This window comes from Caenorhabditis briggsae, assembly GCF_000004555.2.
Source record: "Caenorhabditis briggsae complete genome, chrIV, whole genome shotgun sequence".
NCBI classification, from domain to species: domain Eukaryota; kingdom Metazoa; phylum Nematoda; class Chromadorea; order Rhabditida; family Rhabditidae; genus Caenorhabditis; species Caenorhabditis briggsae.
Window position 1 is genome coordinate 1,546,096 of NC_013487.2, and position 23,045 is coordinate 1,569,140.

At 35.0% G+C, this 23,045-nt stretch overlaps 1 protein-coding gene and 2 non-coding genes across 3 annotated transcripts; all 3 read left to right on the forward strand.

Annotated features, from left to right (window-relative positions):
* The first annotated feature begins 327 nt into the window (after nucleotides 1–327).
* CBG28413 lies at nucleotides 328–400 on the forward strand. The gene has a single exon. It is a non-coding gene (tRNA).
* An 843-nt stretch (nucleotides 401–1,243) lies between these two features.
* Nucleotides 1,244–1,315, forward strand: CBG29014. The gene has a single exon. It is a non-coding gene (tRNA).
* A 12,465-nt stretch (nucleotides 1,316–13,780) lies between these two features.
* Nucleotides 13,781–17,123, forward strand: CBG13812 (the record flags this gene model as incomplete). The annotated part of the gene is made up of 6 exons (XM_002632507.2): nucleotides 13,781–13,908; nucleotides 14,050–14,130; nucleotides 14,203–14,319; nucleotides 15,560–16,110; nucleotides 16,274–16,436; nucleotides 16,958–17,123. 6 exons carry the CDS (start codon nucleotides 13,781–13,783, stop codon nucleotides 17,121–17,123), a joined length of 1,206 nt encoding a protein of 401 aa, XP_002632553.2.
* Nucleotides 17,124–23,045: the final 5,922 nt, after the last annotated feature.

Sequence of the window (23,045 nt, forward strand, 5' to 3'; positions counted from 1 at the left end):
GAGGGAGGACACAAGGGGTGTGGCGGATGGTGGGCGGAGTCAAAGAAAAGAGAGAGTAAGAGGCAACTGGTTGGCACCTTTGAAGGGCACAAAGTGGATGAAAAATGACTAAAAATAGGCTGACAAAGAATGAAAAATCGAAGAAAATGGGGTCGGAAACCCCTAGGAAACGAAAAATCCAACGAAAATAAGCATTAGAGAAAAATTGAAAATTCTCTTGTTTCTTTTTTTCCCATTATTCACCCCTCGCACTCTCTCCCTCTCTCTCCCGGCGCCGACCAACTCTCTCTCCCTTCTTATACTCCCCGCGCCTCTCTCCTTTTCGGTGGTCTCGTGGTGTAGTGGTTATCACATCTGTCTAACACACAGAAGGTCGGTGGTTCGAGCCCGCCCGAGATCAGTCTCTTTTTTCGCTTTTTTTAACGACTAGTACTGACCTTTTAGACGAATTTAATGGGGAATTAAGGTGTATTCAGGTCAGTACTCAAGTTTAAAACCCACTAGTAATCGCCCTAAAATTAGCATATTCTTCGCAACATCGTCGAGGAGGTCTTCCTCTTTTTCTTCCCTCATCAATTATTCAGTTCTCCCCTTCTTCCTCCAAATTTCTTTTGTGAATGAAGAAGAACCAATTGGCCAAGATTACTGAGAAAGAGGTTTTATATTACCTAGGCCATATTTCCATCTGGGTGTGTCTATTTCTACCGTATCCAGCCATTCTAGGAGATCTTGAGTAACTTTAAGGTGATTTATAGGACCAGTGGAGAAGTACACTACTAAATGATAGGTCATCCAATGATGACACCTAGTAATTAGGGAGTCAGTGGAGAGTGGTCAGAGAAAAAGGGGTATATACGGAGATTTTCGGAAGATAAGAGCCATAATCTGTTTGAGAAGAGATACTTCGGAGGGAGGGGAAGTGAATGAAGAAAAAGGTCAAATATTAGGACAAGATTGAATGAAATGAAGCGAGAAGACTGTTTAAAGAGATAAATGTAGAAGGAAATCGAAAAAAAGTAAAATATTTGTTTAAAAGTGAAATTGACAGGTTTAAAGCTTCTAAAACGCCAAAACCGCTCCAAAATTTGATAAAAATCGCCTCTGTGTATGATAAACTAACTCCAGCAAACCTCCAAAAAACCTACAACACACACTTTCAGCACCCTCTTATCATCTCTCCCCTGCTCCTTCTGCCGCCGACAGTCGCGCCCTTCTTATACGCCATTCGCCTCTCGCATTCTCGGCCCACTTAGTATAGTGGTTAGTACTCCACGTTGTGGCCGTGGCGACGCTGGTTCGATTCCAGCAGTGGGCAACTCCTTTTTGCTTTTTTATCTAGCATTATTTTGCTGTTCTTTATGGTTTTTTATTCAATTGCACACTTTTGCAAGGTCCGGATGGTTGAAAAGAGGCTAGATATGATGCAAGTAATACAAAATTCTCAATTTTTTGCATCTATTGCTCATCTAGTAAATGCTCGCGGCGAGCTACACAAAATGGAACTTCTGGCTCACACATGTCGCGCCCCTGTTGCTGCTGACAACTGTTCATCATATGTGGGTGCCATGTGGCAGTTTTCGAGCAGCTCCGCCAGCCGTGTTGCTCTCAAAGAGCAGAAGCTTCTTTGACTATGGGGTCCATACGCCCGACAAGTGGATCACTTTACAAGTACTTGCGTATAACAAATTTGGGTTAGATGTGCAAGTACTGTACTTCCTCTCTCTGGTGACATACGTTTGTTCATTACCCTTGTTCAGTGTTAATGGAGCATGTCTTCCGGTTGCGTCACAGTATACGGTTGTTCCGGTTGGCTGGGGATTCTGACAACACGTGTGGTGGTTCGTAATGTACAGTACTAATTGTGGAGAATGTGTAGTGTACGGCTAATTAGGAAAAGTCAGGGACATCCAAGACAAAGGAAAGCCAGAAAAAAAGTTTGATGGGGGATACAGAATGGAAAGGTCACACACAGGGAGAGATTCATGTGAGAGATTTGTCTTTTTCAGTAAAAAGTTTTCACAAAAAAATGGGGATTTACAATGCAGTAACACTCTAATAGAAGCCCACCTACAGTAACGGTCAATATATCATACTAATACGTGTTTTCAGTTGACTTTGACCGTTTTCAGGAGCCTGGAGCTCGGCTGTAAAACGATAATGTATATGTACACTTTGAGCTCAATTATCTCGCTTCATATCGGTGATAAAAAAAGTTGTCAACTGATAAAATGTTACTGATAATGCTATAAACATTTTGTCAGTTGACAACTTTTTGATATCTGTTACAGTAACCGACATAATTGAGCTCAAAGTTTTGACGGATCACTGGTGGGCTATGGGTGGCGCTTGTCTATTCAAGCCATTTTTTATCCTTTCTCGTATTAGATAGAAACAGTTTGTCAACTGATAAAATATTGCTGACGGTATGATAAACAATTTATCATTTTATCTTTTTTTGATATCATCTGAAGGAACCAAGAAAAAAGTGGCTTAAAGTTAGGCAATTTTACTTTAAGACCCACTGGAACCTCTAGAAAAATACATCGCATTTACGTAATTTTCCTGTACACACTTATGCCATGAAATATTTACATACGATAAATCAACTTGATTATTACCCAAGAGCCACCACACACGTGTGCTTCTTGGCTCTTCAACTCTCAGCACGACTCCAATACATATCCATATACACACACCCCATCGAACTAGCTGTCAAATCGAATAATATGTCACTTGGATGAGTGTCTTCGCCCCCTGTGGATAGACATTATTACGTGATTGAAGCATTATATTGGGCATTATATATGCAAATCACGGAGAAAAAATTGATAGATTGAGCAGAGAGAGCACTTGTACCTGAATATACATTAAAATTACGTCACAATTGGTTGGTGGGATTAGGGGTAATATGGTACTCTATGTTGGCACAATAAGCACTGTGACGAAATAAAAGTTGGCAAATATTAAGTTTAATAGGGGTGACCTCAAGTACTTCCGGTATGGGATACTGTAGGAAGGGAGATGAATTTTTTTTCAGGGAATTAACAAAATTCGCATGACTGATGCAAATTCTGGTTTTTTCGAAAAAATTGAACTCTTTCGTAATGCTGGAATAGCCCTTTACGTGCGCTTTGAGCTCAATTATCTCGGTTGATATGAGAGATATCAAAAGTGTGTCAACTGATAAAATGTTGTTGATACTATGATAAACATTTTATCAGTTGACCACTTTTTGATATCTTTTGAAAGAAACTTGGTATTTGAGCTTGAAAGCACGTATAACCGCGAGTTCGACAGTATGGCAATACTACAGATAAAAGAGAGAACAACTTTTAGGAAAACGTGACAAGGCAATTTGAAAAATCTGAAATAGTAAAAAAATTTTTTTCGAAAATCCCAATTTCTACATTTTCCGCTTCCCTGCTTTTCTCTTCTCTGTTAGATTTACAACCCATAATTTTCCAATTACAGCAAATCTTCATATACAACCGGATTTTCAGGATTTTCCCCATAATAAATTAATTATGAATAAATGTTTTCATTTCGTTTTTAATGGGTTTTATATGAATTCATTCTCTTTTTTCGGAATAAGAAGACTTGAAACCAATTTTAAAACTTTTTTACTGTTTCACATTCTCTTTTATTGGAATTATTTTTTGTATGTTTGATATGTTGAATTTGGGGTATTAGAAAAATTTACCAAACAGTTTAAACCTACATATCTCGGTTCCTATGAAAGATATCAAACATTGGTCAACTGATAAAATGTTTATCAATTTATCAGTAACATTTTATCAGTTAACAAGTTTTTGATATCTTCAACAGGAACCGAGATAACTTGAGTTAAATAGAGCTACCAATAGCCGGCCACTGATCCGTCTCAGCCGAAATTTGAGCGCAGTTATCTCAATTCCTGTAAATTATATCAAAAATTTGTTAACAACAAAAATGTAGGTCATAAAATTTTGTGCATTTTGTTAGTTGACAACTTTTTGATATAGTTTTTGGTTACAGAGATAATTGAGGTTAAAGTGGCACCGTCTGAACTCTAGACTTCTTTAATAGCATTATCAGTTACTGAGATAGTTAAGCTCTAACAGGCATCGTTTTAACTACTCCATTGCAAAGTTTCTAAAAATCCATCTAAATCGAAACTTCAAAATCTCTGAAAATCGATATCTAGATTTAGAAGTTTCCAAAATTCCAAATCTACAGACTTCCAACTGTGAGTAGTTCCCATGGGCCTTGTTTCCAAATCGTTTCTCATACTTTTCAATTCCGCAGGTGCACACAGAAAAAACCGTGTGGGAAAAGACGCACATACAATAGAAATCTGTATGAAAAAGGGCAATAGCAGTTGGCGGGGGAAAAGATGTGGGAAACTGAGAGAACCAGCAGGTGTCCTTCTCGGAAGGACTACTGATATTCAATGGGGTGTAGAGAAGAAGAATTTGTGGAGGAAATCAGTGGGAATAAGATATTAGATATTAGATTTTGAGATGGAAAATTTTGAAGGGAAGTTTAGCTTTCTAATTTTTGGAAAGATGAATATTGATGAAGACAAAAAATAAAAACTTTATACACATAGATCTTAAAAATAGGAATAGCTTAACGGATCACTGGCGGGCTATTGGCGGATGCTCTATTGCACACTTTGAACTCAATTATCTCGGTCCTTACAAAATATATCAAACATCTATAAATTGATAAAATGTTGGTGATATTATGATGAACATTTTATTAGTTGATCACTTTTTGATATCTTTCACAGGAAATGAGAAATATCGTCTTGAAGTTAGGGTCTCCTTAGAGCCGCCACTGATCCCTCGCAGCCAAACTTTAAGCTCACTTATCTTGGTTGCCATGAAAAATATCAAAAATATGTCAACAGGTAAAATATTGCTGATAATATAAGAAACATTTTATCAGTTGACCAATTTTTGATATCTTTCAAATAAAACCAAGATAATTAAGCTCTTTATACAATAGGTGAATTTAATAAAAATTTGGCCTATCCTGTAGGATCTTCGATTACTGTAGAATCTAGCTTCTAAATCCGTCTAAATTTTAACATCTACATCCTACGGTAGGTCCCACCAAGATAGACATACTGTAATTACATACTCCCACCAAAAAAAACGCCGAACGAAGTGTGATGAATGACCCTTACTTGCCGAAAGGATAGTTTTCGGCAGAAAAAAGTACCTCTTCCGATGACCGTAATTTCGCGCATCCCCAATCGACTCAATAGACCCAATAGATGATTGTAGATTCTATAGAATCGACTATATATGGCGGCGGTGTACATAATTGAGGGGCAGCGGATTTGTTTGATGGGGAGAGGGTGCGGTAAAAAGTATGCTATAGGAATTGGATGGGTTTAGTTAGGGATCGGGAGTATAGAATACCAAAAAACTTGGAAGTCTGAAACCCCTAGAGGTCTGGAAGCAGCCGAAATTCGTATTAGAGTATGGCTGAACTACCGTAGTCTACTTATAGGACACCAAGGCCTTCAATTTTATTGCCTTGAAAGTGCCTTAAACAAAATTGTAATATTAAGCTTCCCAATTGAAGGAGTCAATCTCAAGCAGGACATTTAGTATGTTTTCCCTCTTCCTTGTGTCCATACCATCGCCTACAGTACGCCGAACCTAAAAACACCTACAGTATCACGGACAAAAAATGCTACAGTATGCCGGACCCAAAAGATACAACTCTACTCAACCAATTTATCCCATTGCATCCCAAATTCCGGAATTCCCACAGTAGAGCAGAAACATCTAAATATACAGAAATCTAGGTTTTCTTTTCCCATAACAATTATTCTTCGCGCATTTTCTAGCTAATTAGCAAGTTTCCCGTTTCCAATCAGCGTGAGAATTGTGGCTCGTGGTCCTTTCCCGGGCATCTCATCAAAAAACTGACATAATTATACGGAAGACATACAGGTCATGAGAGCCACAGGCGGTTGGAGGGCTCCGGGGAAGAAACGAGGAGTAGTTTACCTCAAATAAGAAATTGGGGATCAGTGAAGGAAACCGGGAAGCCTAGTAGGTTCCAGAATCTTATTTCAATACTTTCGAAGATATAACAAGTGTGCAATCCGGCTCAAACACATTCAGTGTATTTATTTTATCTCTGAAACCGCGAAAAAATTTCCAATTTTCCAAGAAAGTTCCAGAAACTTATGTCACAACTTTTAAAAAAGAGAACCCGCTCATATCACTGCTCAAACACATCAACCAAATTTGCTTTGTCCCTGAAACCGCAAAAAGTCCGAAACCCTGTAACAATGAAAAATCTAAAGAAAGGAAGATAAGATTATCACCTAACAACCATTGGGTTTTTGGATTTTTGAGGAACAATAAGTGCGACCCGAATCCACGTGGCAATCTTTAAAGGCGCATTGTTTGTATAATTGAAACTCGAAGGTTTGAGTAGGTGAAGAAGGGGTGATATAGAAATTACAAAAAGATATGTCTCTAGAAAAGAACAGTGAAAGGAATTAAAGAGATATTGGAGATTACGGATTCTATATAGTTTAAAAGTTAAAGTCACATTCCAATGATTTATGTAATGTTATTGCTGATTTGGAAAAGTCAATTTCAAGGATTTTAAAAGGACATAAAACGATGATGTTGCCAAACATTTTCTGTGTCACCATGTCGTAAAAAAGTTCAGAAGTTTTGATTGGTACTTCTTGATTATTCTTGAACTTCGTTAAAGGAGGCCAGACATGAGTATTTTCAAAATTCTATTTTTTTGATATATGCCACAATACAGTCAGAAAATAACAATGGACACAAAACCATAACTCCCTGTTACTGTACAAGCGAGAACGCGACCGTTCTTCCAAGCGGCGCCCACTCCTCGTTTCATAAATGTTTTAGAGGCAGAAGCCGACAAGCGCTGTGTGGTGTAAAGGTGAGCGCGCTTGTCTATCAGTCGTGAATCGCGGGTTCGACTCCTATATGTGCGTTTTCGTTTTTTTTTTGTTTTCATGCGGCGACATCCTAAAATGGTCGAATAACGAGAAAAAGAATAAGTGCCAAACAGTGAAGAAATCTAGTGTATTCTAAAAAAAATAAATGCTCGTCAAGTAGCGCGCATTGGTCGCAATCGCACGATTTTCCGTCAGAATACATGATCTCGCCCCGAGAAAACCCCGTAGACTTTCGTGTCTGGCCTCCTTTAAGAATCTATCCAGTTCCCAATGGCATTCAATAGTTTTGGACTCGAAAAACGTCTAATGTTAAATGAATTTCAACAATGTCCATAGCCTCCTATAAGCGGAAATCAAAAGATTTCAAAAAATGTTTCCGTTTCAGCTACCACGAATCTTTAGCTTAACTAATTGATTCAACGATGTTTTCGGTGTATGGTTTAATATAAAATGATACAAATAGAATAAGCAAGGTTTTCGGCGAATTTCATGAAAATTAATTGAAAAATAAAAAAAATTATTATTGCAAAAATATACAGTACCGTTCCATAAGATACACGAAAAATCAAATTTTTCAGTTGATTTTTGGCCATTTTCAGGGGTCTGAATCTCGGCTGTCAAGTTTCGAATAACTTTTAAAACTTCGTAGAGTATAAAACAGACCAAGATTGAAAACTTTGCACTCACAGAGTTTTGAAAATTTTTTCTGGTTTTTCAGCTGTTCGCCGATTTCTGAAAGACACTAGTTTTTTCGAGTGTTTTGTTCGAATTCCGGCTAATAAGGAGACTTAATAAAAACTACGTTTTTGCATATGCTATTAACCGGTACTGTATATTGTCAGCGAAAAATAGAAAGATTTGAACAATTACCGTTTCAACTATTACAAATCTTTGATTTAACTATTCAAGCTAGATAATAAATCTTGTGCATAATTTTTTCAAATGTCGCGTTTTTTCCGAATTTTAAAGGGAAAGTTTGTAGTTTTGTATAACGACCCGAACATTTGGTTCAAAACCTGAACTCGGAAAATAATTCAAATGTGATAATGCAATTTTATGTCTCACTATCAGTTTTTACCATCATTCATTCTTCAACCTCAATTATCTCAATTCCTGTAAGAGATATAAAAAATCTACCAACTACAAAAATGTTGATGATATTATGACATACATTTTATCAGTTGACCAATTTTTGATATCTTGTATAGGAACCGAGATAATTGTCATCACAGGGCGATTGTAGTCCAAATAAGAAAATCAAAGTAGACTTTTTTCAACTAGGTGGTTCTCATGCCTTTTGAACTATTCGATTTGGGTCACCACACAAACACACTTCCAATCCTATTCGATGCGCATCGTTTGACGTCTATGGGAACTTCTTACCGCCGACCACCGTCTTTTAGATCTACACACCGGATTAATAATCGGTGGGGGCCACCACCGACAAGGACACCCTCCCCCCTTTATGCCCTTCCGGTGCTTAAGAGTGACTAAAGGTGGTAATGGACATGGGAACTTGGACATTTCCGTCGGAAGTTCCCGGCGGGGGCATTCCATTAGAGATTTATCAATAGAGACCATTAGTAGATTGGGGACCTGGAATTTTTGGTTGAGAAAAAAGGTCGAATCGCAAAAACTGTGTTTATCGGGGGCCCATAACATTGCGCCTATTTATTTCGGTTCCTATAAGATATATCAAAATGTGTCAACTGATAAAATGTTACTGATAATGTGAGAAACATTTTGTCAATTGACGACTTTTTTATATATCTTACAGAAAACGAGATACATGAGCTCAAAGTGTCGAATCAGTGGCACCCTATTGGCGACTCTACGAAGACCCTAACTTCAATCCAATGTATCTCGGTTTCTGTGAAAGGTGTCAAAATTGTGAACTGATAAAACCATTAGTGATATTATGATGAATGATTTATCAGTTTACGATTTTTGATATCTTTCAAAGAACCGAGATAATTGAGCTCAAAGTTTAGCTGCGACAGATCAGTGGCTACCTATTGGCGGCTCGGGGGACTTTAACTTCAAGCCGATTTATCTCGGTCCGTGTAACAGATGTCCGAAAATTGTTAACTGATAAAATGTTACTAATAATGTGATACACATTTCGTTAGTTAACCACTTTTTGATTTTTATCGCAGGAAGTTAGATACATTGGTTTAAAGTTTGGCTGCGACGAATCAGTGGCGGCTCTATGAAGTCTCTAACTTCAAGCCGATTTTTCTCACTTCCTGTGACAGATATCAAAAAATTGTCAACTTATAAAATATAGTTCAAATTATGATAAAGAAATTATCAGTTGACCAGTTTTTTATATCTCTTCTGGGGATCGAGATAATTAATGCCCTGCTAATATTAGGATAGTAATCAGAGACCCAATGGCGGGGGATGATAAAAAGGAAGTACTTGTCATATGGATCAAAAGACATGAAGAGCAGAGATACCATCTGTTAAGGGACCCCCACTTATGCTTTTGTTGGTGCAACAAAAACAGCTTGAGTTGGAGATGCCAGGGTACTTATGATTTGACTTGCAGGGTAAAGAGGAGGGATGGGTCAATTAATTTTTGGTCAAGTACACCGACAAATATGTGTAGACATCCTTAGAGGGGGAAGCCGGGGAGGATAGGGACCTTTTTTCAAAATGGGCAAATTTTAGGGGTAAGGGACCTTGATTAAAAAAACCTTGAAATTCCTAAGATTATCGAAAATGCATTTTCAACATACAAAATCGTGACCAACGAAAATTGAAAATTTTCGTCTAAAAGTGAGCGACAAGAAACGGGAATTTTTTAGAATTCCTGAGGAAACAGTATCCGCCAAAAGTTTATTAATGCTGTTTATTAATACTGCCTATTTTTAATGGAAAATTTCAAAATTTGAAGTCCTGAAAAAGTACTTTGGAAGTTTTCAATTTGTCTGAAAATTTCAGACTATAATAAACAAAAATAGAGCTTCAATTTTGTAGTTGAAAACTTTTTCGTACAAATCCATTTAAATGAGATAAACCGCTTGACACCAAAATAAACACCTTCTGACCCTTTTAGCTCTGACCATTCTAACTGTTAACTTTGAGCTCAATTATCTCGCTTCCTATGAGTGTATCAAAAAATGGTAGACTGACAAATGTTACTGATAATGTGATAAACATTCCATTAGTTGACATATTTTTGATAGGTCTCTTAGGAATCAAGATAATTGAGCTCAAAGCGCACGTGTAGGACTGCAATTTTCCCAAAATCCGAAATTTCTACAGTATTTTCAAACATTTTCTTGAAAATTCCTAAAAATATTTATATGTCATACATATCAATTTACAAAAAAAGATTTGTCTTAACAACAATTGAATGTTTTCCATCTAAAATTGAAAAACGAGAAACGGGAAGATTTTTACACTTTCTTAGCTTATGAGCTTTAGTCCAAGCTTTCAACTTTGAGCTCAATTATCTCGCTTTTAATAAGAGATATCGAAAAATGATCAACTGATAATTTATTTATCGTCTTGTCATCAATATTTTATCAGTTGACAAATTTTTATATCTATCACAGGAGCTGAGATAATTGAGCTCAAAGTGCACGTATTAAATGGCTATTTTCACCGAATCCGAAACTTCTACAGTAATTTCAAATTTCAATTGGAAAATTCTTAAGAACATCTAAATGACATATTTTCATTTAAGGCTAGGACCTATTGTTTTCTCGGCTTACAAGCCCGACCATACAAGCTATAATTAGACCTCCCATGGTGCAAACTTTTGCTTCTCCGTTTCTTAATCGTTTTCGGGGTCACGGCTCTCCATCAAAAGAAGGAACAAGAAGACCAATTTGCTCTTTGTCACCTTTTTTTCTGACACCTGGTCCTCATAGGAATTCCATAGCTTCCGAAAGGAATAATGTCAACAAAAGGGAAGACAAGACACCACCTGGCAGGTATTCTTTTTATGAAGATCTCCTTGTTATTTGATAGCCTAAAAGGGAGCCGCTATGGTATTTGATAGGATGAGCAATAATGACCGGGTCAGTATAGACGGGCGGTCTGTTTGAAAAGGTTAAGGAGATTGCTCAGCGTTATGCAACAGCTTCATTGGATCAACAAACATTGGGGACAGGAGACACTGTAATTAATTTTTTGGATGATTACTTAAGTTCAAAGGGATTATATGTGGAGTCGGCTTTGGGGGTCATGTATTCTGCATTTGGGAGATCAAAAAGTGGGAAGGTGGCCTAATCAAATGGTATTTTCTCCAAGAATAGTTTTCTTTGAGGAGATTATATGATCTATATGACGTAACACAAGATCGAGACTTTTTTAGGTCTAAAAATGGGAAAAGATGGAAAACGGGGAAATGAAGATTTGCCAGTAAAATGAAGAAATTACTAAATGACCAAAAACTGAATTCAGAAAATCAAAATCTTGGATTTTTAAAACAATTTTAAATTTCAAATGTAAGAGAAATTAGCGAAAATAGGTCAATTTCAAAGCAGAGTCCATTAGAAACGTTTCAAAAATTGTTTGCAATCTGAAACGGAAAAAATTCTAGAAGTTTTTTTGAAATTTCGGAACTGGAAGTGTTGAAATCTCCCAGAAAACAATTGAAATCTCCCAGAAAACAAAAATGGAAAAATCAAAATTCTGAATTTCGTAGACAATTTCAAAATTCAAAAAATCAGGGAAAAGATTTTAATTCAGCAGCACATTTCATTTCAATCTGAAACAGAAAAATGATTTCTTTAAGAAAAAGTCGGTGGGCCTGGAAAAATGTTTAAAACATCTCAAAAAGCCCCAAAATCTTGGGAATTTCAAATTTTCTGTTAATCTGGAATTCATTTGAAAATTTTCAACTGAAACTTGACAATAGAAGAATCTGCCATAAGAACTCTAACAAAAAGCGAAATAAATTGGCTCAAATCTGGAAATTAGGGGGATCATTCTGTTAGAGTTGTTACGGTAAATCAAGTTTTCCAAAAACATAATATCACAAGCATTTTATATTTTTAAAACTTTCAAAACGTTTTTTCAAGGTTTTTGTGTATCTAAAGAAGGTGAAATTCATATAGATTCATACATTTTCCAAAATTAAAATAAAATTTTTTTCTAAAAAATATATGTTAAGGTCGTGTATCAGAATGTTATAAATTCTGGAAAACATTATGACAAAGTTGAAACTGTAAGTTTTTTTTTGAAAAAAAATTGGTAAATTTAGTCGATTATCAAAAATATTTTATCAGTTGACCATTTTTTGATACCTTACGAAGGAACCGAGATAAATTGGCTCAATTTTATAAATTAGAAAGGCCAAGTTTTTAAAAATTTTGCAGATTCGAAATTCATCTAGATTTATAAAACTTTCAGATATAATTTTTGAAAAATTTTAAAACTTATTCTACATCGTAGTATAATAACATCTGGAAAATATTACGACAAAGTTGATACTGATTTTTTTTTAGTAAATTTAGTCGAAAAGAAGTACTGAAGGTCCCAGAACGAAAACTACCGTAACCCATAAAGTAATAATTACTTTCCAGATTGTTCTTTCTTGAACATGCTGTCAAAGAATTGTCCAAAACCGATAAAAAAAATCAAGAAAATTGATTTCAGAAAAATGAGTTTTTCAAAAAAAAAACTAAAAAATTTCAGTTTCAAAATTTTCATAATTTTTGAATAAATCTTTTTGATCCAATAGATTGTTTTATCGTTGTGATGAAAAAACTATTTTTCTGCTTTTAAATTTATCAGAACGATTCCAAAATCTCTTTTTTTTCCATCTAATAATTCCCCTAATTCCATTATTTTTAATTTCATTATTGCCAATTAAACTTTATCATCCTCATAACTATTTTAAAATGTCTCTAATTCTCTAAATCTCTTCTCATTTTTTTCCCTTTTGTTTTCCAATAGGTAGCATAATGAGAATCAAATGTTCAGCACACCTAAACATACAAAAAACTTTTTTTTTCAACATTTTTTCCCATTTTCCACACAGACACCTATCTCTCAGAGTAAGAACAAACATTGAAGAAGGCGTTATTTTGTTTTTTTTTCCTTGTCTTTTACCTTTTTTGTGGCTGGTCACCATCTGTTCTTGGCGAGAGAGAAATTCGAAAAAGAGAAAGCGACAGATTTTTGAATATTAGCCAATTGAGACTGTTGAATATCTGTTATTTGAGCCTAAAAATGAAGCATTTCGAAAAAAAACGCTGGTCTCATAACGAAAACTACCGTAGTCTAAAATACTATCTGGATTTTCCCGATTTTTCTCATTTTTTCGAATAAATCCCTTTTTTTCGAAATTTTCTTCAAACTTCAATAAATTCTCAACCGATTCGCTGAACTTCACTAATTTCCTCCCGAAAAATTCCTGCGAAAAATTCGAATTCGAGTTTCCCCCAATTTTCGAAAAATTTTAGATACGCAGGTTTATTTCGGGTTACTGTCGCCTTGAGCTTCTCGGCGCCAATTTTCAAATTGCATTTGCCACGTGTTTTTTCTGGGTGGTCTCTTCGATTTTCCGCGAATTTGAAAATTAAAAAAGAACTTTTTTGGGTTTAAAACCTAAAATATGCGATTTTTAAAAGAAAAATGAAGCTGAAAATTATGATTTTTTTATTAGAATTTGCAGTAAAAATTCGGCAAATTTATCGAAAAAATTGGAAATTAGTTTGAAAAATTTTTGAATTTTTCTCTAATTTTCTGGACTTTTCAATGAATTTTCATGATATGTTCTGAATTTTGACTCAATTACCTCCATTTTTTCAACCCATTATCATTTTTTGGCCGTTTTTCTGCTATTTTTCGTCCACTTTTCCAAAAAATTTTCAGGAAATGACTCGTCTTATAACCCTACTGATCTCGCTCATTCTGATACTCCCAACTCAGTCGGCTCCCGGAATTCGAAAACCACTAGTGCCGATTTATTGGCAGACTGGTCAATTGGAAGAGCAAAACATCGAGTAAAAATTCGTTTTTAGGCCAAAAATCACAATTTATGTAAATTTTGAGCCGCAAAATCTAGATTTTTCGGCCAAAAACCTCGACCTGAAAATATATTTTTCCGTAAAAAAATCATTTTTTCGTATAAAATCGATTTTCAGAAGCACCAGAATCCGAAGAACCGTCGCCACTACTACCGAGGAGAATGCTATTGATAATTCGACGTCTTCTACGACTCCAAGGTCTAAAAATCTAAAAAATCGCCTTTTTGGGCGTATTTTGAGCCTAATATCGGTTAAAAGTCGATTTTCCAGCCCAAACACCACAATGGCCACAATGAAAGCCGTAGTGATCACTGGAGAAGAGGATCTTGTTCCGAAAAACGAGGAGCTGCAAATCGATTTGAGAGGAGCAGATGCGGATCCGGATAGGTGGGAAAATGCTGAAAATTGGCTGAAAATAAGCTGAAATTCGCTGAAAATCCATTGAAAAAGGGCGAAAATCTTGATTAATGGGCTGAAAATTGAAAAAAAAACCCCCGAAAAATTTATAATTTGGGCACAATTCTCGTATTTTTTTTTACAAAAATTAAAGCGAAAATTTCAAAAAATAAGTAATTTTCTGAGCGATTTTCAGCTGAAAACGCTTATTTCCTTGTTTTTTTGGGCTAATTTGTCGTCGATTCTAGCTCATTTCTGACCATGTTTGCCATTTTTTGCTCAATTTTCGCTGAAAATTTTCTGAAATTTGAGAGAAATTCGTTAAAAATATGACGGAAAATCTTCGAAAATTGAAGGGAAATATCGAAAAATTGGCTTCAAAAAAGCGGAAATTTCGAAAAATTCAAGCTAAAGAATCTCAAGAAAATTTGCTTTTTCTGTGATTTTTTGACCATTTTCTGGAATTTTCTGAGCATATTTTTTGCTCAATTTTCGTCATTGTTTGCTCCAAATCCTATATTTTCGTCATTCCACCACCCAAAACGACCCAAAAGTAAGACAAGTCCATTGAAAAATGACAAAAAATCGTCAAAAACGGAAGCAAAAAATGAAAAAAAAAGAATTTCTGAAAATTACAACTTTTTAGTGATTTTTTGACTATTTTTCGATGATTTAAGTTCATTTTTCGATGATTTTAGATTTTCTTTGACGATTTCTGACCATAGTCGCTGACTTTTGCTCAATTTTCGTTGAAAAATCGTTGAAAAATGACGGGAAATCATAAATGGGAATATGTCTGAAAATTACAAAAAATTAAAATGGCCTAAAAATGCTTGAAAATGCCTAAAAATGACCCGATATATGTCTGAAAATCACCCTGAAAATGCCTAAAAATGCGTAATAATAGTCTGAAAATTGCCTCAAAATTGCCTCAAAATCTCTTGAAACGACCGGAAATGTGTCGGAAAATCACTTAAAAAATACCAAACAATGGCCTGCAAATCGCTGAAAATTGAAAAAAAATTTTCGCCATTTTTTGACGGTTTCAGCTTATTTTCTGACCATTTTTTGCTCAATTTTTGTCAGTGTTTCTCAATTTTAGCTCATTTTCTAGCGATTTTTCGCAATTTTTTGCTCATTTTTAACGATTTCAGTCCATTTTCTGACCATTTTTTTCGCTCAATGTCCCCCATTTTTCTCCCCCAAAAGCCCCGAAAATTCATCATTCCAGCTCTGAAAACGACCCAAAAATCGAAACAAAAGTCGCCGACGATTCTGATGCTCCGAAAATCGTGCTGCCCGTCCGCGATCCGCTGGTCGAGCCAACCGAAATGATGTATCATGTGGATTCCGATGGTCCTGATGACGATGAAGATTACCAAGATTCCCCGGATTCAGAAGACGTCGCGTCTTCTTCAGAAGCCCCAATTTCCAAGTGGCAGAAGGCTAAGAACACTACCACTGAAGCTCCAGTTGTGATTCTCAAGAAGTCTCAGGAAATCGGAAATTCCACGCGGCAGAAGGCGCTAGAGAAGAATTCTACCTCAGAAGCTGTAAAAAAGCTGACAGCCCCGAAGAATTATGGATCCGTTGACGTCAAGAACACCACCTCAGAATACGTGAAGCTGACGACTTCGAAGAATTCTGAATCCACGTCTTCAGGAAATTCCACGTCAGAAGACGTCAAGTTGGCTGCAGAAGACGATGTCCGGGAGGAGATTCCATACATTCTTCCTACTGGAGACGATGACAATGATACCTATGTGGATAAGCCATTCAATGGTGAGTTCTCGGACATCGGGATTCAAGGAGACGCAGATGGAAATATGATGCAAATTTAAAAATTTCAGGCTGAAATTTTCGCCTTTTTTCCCAATTTTTTTGTACTAAAAATCCATAAAAGGACCATTTTTTGCCGTGTTTCATCTAAAATCCCTCTTTTCAGGAGACGTGTATCCTCAGACGCTCTACGACCAGACCAACATCTTCTTGCACAAATTCTCCAGAAGCCACCCCGGAGCATCGTTTGTGCTCGTCTGCACACTTGCCGCCATCATCGTCCTCCTCGTCGCTGTCGTTTTGTTCGAATGTTGCAAGTCGAGGAGACGGTATGGATCTTTTTACATGGTTTTTATGCGAAAAAATGGAGTTTTTTGTGGTTTTCTAGCTTTTTGAGAGAAATATCGATTTTCAACCGTTTTTCGGCAGTTTTCGAGGTTAAAAACGAATTAAAAACGTTTTTTTTTTTCATATTTTGACCTAAAAATCTCGAAAACTCCCCGAAATTCCATAAAAAACGATCTGAAATTCAAATTTTTGCCCAAAAAATAACTTTAATTCGTTTGTCCGAGAGGACTACACGATGTTTGGGATGTTAGGTTGCCAGCCACGCGGCCAGCAGATTATTGGCGCGAGGTTTGAATTTGAAAGGAAAAATTTTGAAATTTTCGGATTTTCAGCGATTGTTGTGGATTTTCAAGCATTTTTGAAGCTTTTTCATAGATTATCTAGATTTTCAAGCGATTTAAAAGTGAAAAATCTCAAAATTCTGATTTTTTTTGAAAAAATTTTTTTTTCAGAAATTTGTAGACTTTCATTAGCTTTTCGCATTTTTAAAGTTCTTTTTCAGCCACCACGCTTACAATTCGCGTTCCCGCACGCCTCCATCGGTCACTGCAGACCTCTACAACACCTCCGCTTGCTCGCACTTCTACAGTAAGCCAACCCTTCTGCCAAATCAACAGGAGGTCACAATGCAGCTGGTTTCATCGGACATCTCATCGGATATGATTTAAATTTAAGTTTTAATTGATTTTTGGTCTCTTTTCACCCACTACAACCCCATTAAATCAATTTGTCTCTGTGAATTCTCCCTCTTTAACTCAATATATAGGAATAGTGATTGTGTTCGTTAACTCTGGTTTTCTGTAAAATATTCAATTCATTCCTAACCTTTTTTGCCTTTTTTGAGTGCTTAAAACTCATTTTTTGCGCTTTTTTTGACCGGTTTCTTTCTCAAATCTCCCATTGATTGATCTATTTTATATGCCCCCGACTACCCTTATTGCTTGAGTGAAATCCAATGTTTTCTAACGGAGAAATGCAGAATTCGAGCCAAAAAACCGATTTTATCTTGATTTTCGACCTTTTTAACCCCGAAAACCTAATTTACCTTGGTTTTTGACCCTATAAAACCCTAAAAACTCCGTGGCCGAGTTTTCCCATTTTCTAGGCCACTTCTTCTTTTTTCCTACTTTAAAAACCATTTTAGCCTTCTTTTTGACCCTCAGAACCCCCAAAAACTCCGTGGCCGAGTTTTCCTATTTTCTAGGCCACCCCTCTTTAGCCGGAAAATTGAAAAAATATTTCCGAAAAATATAATTAACGTTTTTCATTTTAACTCCCCTTTGAGCTTAATCTGACCCTAAAAACTCCAAAAATCTCCATGGCTGATTTTTCCCATTATCTAGGCCAACATTCTGTTCTATGATATCATCCTATACCCTGATCCCAATCCAATATCTATTACGTAAAACCACCTCTTGAGTACACCTTGCCTATTGTTCTGCCACTCGAAATAGAGCCTATGTGTGCTCACTTTCGAATAGAACAAGTACATGGATAGGTTACTTTTTTCTTGTTTCGAGAAAGATCGTTTTCGTGGTGAGACCCATTGGATGGATTTGCGTCATTTTTTAGGCCCAAAAAAATTATGGAAATGAGCGAGAAGCTCAAAAAATACAATTTTTTCGAGTTCCATAAATTCTTATTCCTTTTTTTGGTCATAAAATCTCTAAAATTTTCTGCAGATTCTAAAAAATGGAAAATTCTAAAACATACTGGAATTTCAAACTCGCAGATTTTTTGGGAAATTCTAGAATCTTCTAAAAGATTACAGTTTGTAAGTAAATTCTGAAAAATTTGAGGAACTATTTTAAGAAAAAATTGAAAAATTGAAATTTCAACAAAAACATTTTTCCTGTCTTTGAGATTCTAGAAATTTCTGAAACAACTTTCTTTTTCACTAGAAAAGATTTGTCAACATTTCTGATATGGTAGATATAGAAAGTTCTGAAAAGTTCAAAATTTCCAGATCTTTTCTAAAATATTCCAGATTTTCAGTAACAAATATTTCTATGAAAACGTTCTAGAATCATCTAGAAAATACGTTTTTTTTGAAGTTTTTTAGATCTTAGAAAATTATGAAAAATCGAAATTTGGAGATATTTGGGAATCTGATGAACGATTTCAGAAGAAGCTCAAAATTTGGAATTGCAAGAATAAACACATTTTTCCTGTTTTTGAGATTCCAGAGATTTCTGAAGTTACTTTCTATTTTTACTAGAAAAGATTTAACAATATTTCTAATATGGTAGATATAGAAAGTTCTGAAAAGTTCAAAATTTCAGATTTTTCTATTTTTCTAGAAGATTCCATTCTTTCCCCTATTGTTCTAATGCTCTCCATTGTTTTCTCCATTGCAAAACAAAAACCATTTTTCTGCAAGAATTTCGTCGGCCACAGAAAAAACCAAAAAAAATCCACTCAAGAATTTTCTAATATCGAACAAAAAGAAGAAAAATTTGAAAAAAATGTGTCGTGTCCTCTTGGAAATTTCGTGCAAAATATGATCAATTTTAGCAACAAAAGAGGATGAAGGGAGGAGGAAAATTGTTCGCTTTTTTGTAATACTTTTCATTCAAAAATCTTTTTCAAATAGAAAAAGAAAATTGTGTGCACTTTCATAAAATAGAATATTCTTAGAAAAATGGAAAAAAAATGTGTTTTCCAATATAGCGGAAATCCTCTCCATTCAAATAGAATAGTTCCATTTTTTAAAAATCAAAGTTAATTTTTTTCAAATATTTAATTTCCAATTTTGTTTTATTTTTTGAATTTTCCTCATTTTGGGTTATCCAAATAGCCCTTCTTTGAAAAAGTGGAAAATTGTAAACAAAGTTTTTAAAAATCTAAATTTTGATTCTTCCCATTCTGCCTTCTGTTTTTTGAAAAACATTCTTTTAATTTCAAATTTAAAACTTTTTTGTCTGTTTTTTGATTTTTGATCCTATTTTTTGATTTATCAGCAAATCAGATGTTATGATTGATGATCTTGTTTTTTTTTCAAAAAAAAAGTTTACTGTTTCGAAAAGTTGTCATTTTAAGATGAGTTTTTTGAAAATCCATTTTTTTGTAAAGTTCCGTATTCACTCTAATATGTCTTCCCAACCGTCAACTTTGAGCTCATCTATCTCGGTTTCTGTGTACGATATTAGAAAGTGGTCAACCAAAAAAAAAGTTTTTATCATATTATATACTCAATTTTTGATTTTTTTTGTTGTTTATATGGTCCCATTTTTTGATTTACCAGCAAAATCAGACATGATTAGTATGCCTATTATTTCGACAATTTTTCACTGTTTCAAAAAGTGTCTTTTTGAGATGAACAATTTTTTCAGACAATTTTTTTGGGTTTCATAATGTAACATAGAAAATTCGTTCGCAAAGTTAAACTTTCAAAATAAAAATTTATAAAAAGACTACTTTCCTGAAAGTTCAAATTTCTGAAAAGTATCAACTTTTCTTTAATTTTCGTAAATTTAAGATCTATCATGTTTTAAAAATAAATAAATAAAATATTCGGACAACTTTTTAAATATTTTTTTGAGAGCTCTGAATTTAGGAATTTGAAGCAGTAGTCTTATCAAAATTTAGCTGTCCAGTTTGAAAATACTGATTAGAAGAAACAGTTTTTTTTTTGGATTTCCAAAAAATCCATTTTTGTATCAACTTTTCTAAAAAATCATTGAAAAAAAAACCCCCAAAAACTTTCCTCCCCCTCCTTTGAGACATCAAAATCCTGTATTTTTTTTGACAATTTTCAAAACTGAACTTTTGACCTTCAAACTCTATCTTTGAACTTTAAAATGGACTTTTCGGATATAACTGGATTCCAAAAATCCCCAGAAATGTTGACTACAAAATTCACTGTCCCCAATTTTTTCCATTTTCCCGTGTCAATCATGCCTCCCGCCTCCTTCTCCGGTCCATTTAGGATCAAATTTTCCGGGCCAAACTGGTCATCACCATCACTCAAAAAGTCAAATCACCAAAAGAGGCGAAAACTAGATCATTTTTCCTCTACCAGTCACTAAAAGGTACTAGCCGGTACTAAAATTTATGAGGGTGATTTTCCTCGTTTTGAGGTAAAAGGAGGAAAATGAATTGGAAAGTGATATATCAATGGAATCAAGGTCATCTTTCCCTTTTTGAATTCTAATGGGTCGGAAATATGGATAACATTGTTTTGGTAATAGAGATTTGGAGATACCGTAAACACTCTAATAGAACGCCACAATGATTTCAAAAAAAGAAAAAATAAACCAAATCTTACAAAATTTTTTTTTAAACTTCGGTAAAAATATTTCAGCTTCAATTTCATTTTATAATACGACTTAATTTTTTCAAAAATCTGTTTTGAAAAGTGGAAAAAAATGAATTTGAACATTTTCTAACTTTTGAAAAAAAAAATTACGGTTTCATCTTCATTTCAAAATCATTCTTGTTTTTCTGCATATGCTGCTTCGAAGCAAAATTTTATTTCCTTTTACAAAATGTTCCAGCCAAGACCCAAAATATGTTCTCTACTAAAAGTCACGTAACTTTCGCTAAATCCTGTCTGATCCCTCCCAGACACCAGACAGTCTGGCACAGGATGGTCTGGGTATTTCGCAACTCTTTTCTGTTTTTTTTTTCGCAAAAAAAAGTGGGCGGAGCCTAATCGGGGAAAGATGAAAAAAGGCTATAAAATAGGCGGAAAAAAACGTTCACTGGTGATGCGTTTTTGCTTTTTTTGTAATTTTTTCCAAAGTGCATTTTTTAAAAGATAAGAAGGAAGGAAAGGACTGAAAATTTGTTGTCTGAAATTTTCAGCAATTTTCCCTTCTTAATTTTTTTTGTTTTTTGGTTTACAATTTTTGAAATTTCGCTTATAAAATCGCTTTTACCGTTTCCTCAAATCCTTTTTTTTAAAGGATTTTTGGTATGTTGGCAATTTTGAGCTCATGTATCTCGGTTCCTGTAAAAGATATCAAAAAGTGGTCAACTAATAACATTCATCATAACATCGTTAATATTTTATCAGTTGACAGGTTGTTGATATCTTTCACAGGAACCGAGATAATTAAGCTCAAAGTTTGGCTGCGACGGTTCAGTGGCGGCCTAATGGTGGGTCTACGGGGATCCTAACTTTAAGCCGATTTTTCTCATTTTCTGTAACAGTTATAAAAAAGCTGTAAACTGATAAAATGTAAATCATGATATCATCAACATTTTATCAGTTAATAATTTTTTCGGTATCTGTTACAGTAACCGAGATATATGGGCTCAAAGTTTGGCTTCGACGGATCATTGGCGGCCTATTATCGGTTCAAATCTCCTATAGTGGTGACTTTCTATTAGAGGGCTTAAAGTATTGGAGATTGAAAGATATTATTGTTTTTCTAGTTTTATGATAATTCAATCTTCTCATTCAATCAAATTAAAAACAATTCAACAAATAATTTCTTTATTCAAACAAAAAAAAACAATCAAGCTTTTTTCGCTGATTTTTTCGTGGTCCCAGTTTTCTTGGTCGTCTTTTTCTGTTCCAGATCCTCACACATTTTATTATTGAATAATGGAGAAGACGAGGAGATAAAAAAGCGATCCTGGGTGATTGCTGATCGTATAGCCCAACATGAATCCAAGTCTTTCAGAAGTGCAGCGTTGTTGTTTTTAAAGACAGCACAGTTGTAGTCACCACACACGATACGCTGAATTAAAGTACTCTGAGCTCAATTATCTCGTTTCTTAAGAAAGATAAAAAAAAGTAATTAATTGATAAATTGTGTATCATAATATTATCAATATTTTACTAGTTTACCACTTTTTGATATCTATCAAACAGGAATGGAGATAATTGAGCTCAAAGTTTGGACGGGTCCTTGGTCGGCCATAGGCGGCTCAACGTACCCTTATTTCAAGCCAATTTTTCTCATTTCCCGTGATAGTTATATGAATTTTGTCAACTGATAAAACAATTCTGATATTATGATAAACATTTTATCAGTTGACAAAATTTTGATATCTCTCATAGGAACCGAGATAATCGAGCTCCAAGTTAGGACGGATCAGTGGCGTGCCACAGGCAGCTCAAGGGGTCCCAATTTTCAGCCCAAATTTTCTCATTTCATATGATAGATATCAAAAGTTGGTCAACGGCAAAACTATTCATCGCATTATCATCAACATTTTATCAGTCAACCAATTTTTCATATCTTTCATAGGAACCGAGATACATAATTTAGGTCAACGTTACCTTTAGTTTCGGAAATTTCGCAGTTTTCAGTTGCTTGTTGTTTTGCACATCAATCGCTGGCAGCATGGCTGTAACTTTTTAAATTATGTAATTTTAGTAGTAATTTTAAAAATTACAGTCAAGCTGAGCAATATGAGTCAAATTTGGCAGGAAGTTGAAATTGGTGAAATTGGTTCCTTTCATAATAAGACTTCCATAGAGGATTTTCAGAGATTTTACTTTCTGAAAAACATTTTTAGATCATTTTGAAGTGGTGGCCTAGAAAACTGGATTTGCCAAAGTTAGGCCATTGTGCTAAGTTGACCTAGAAATGGCCTAAGATGCCTCTGGAGTGTTTTCTAGGTCATTTTGATGTGGT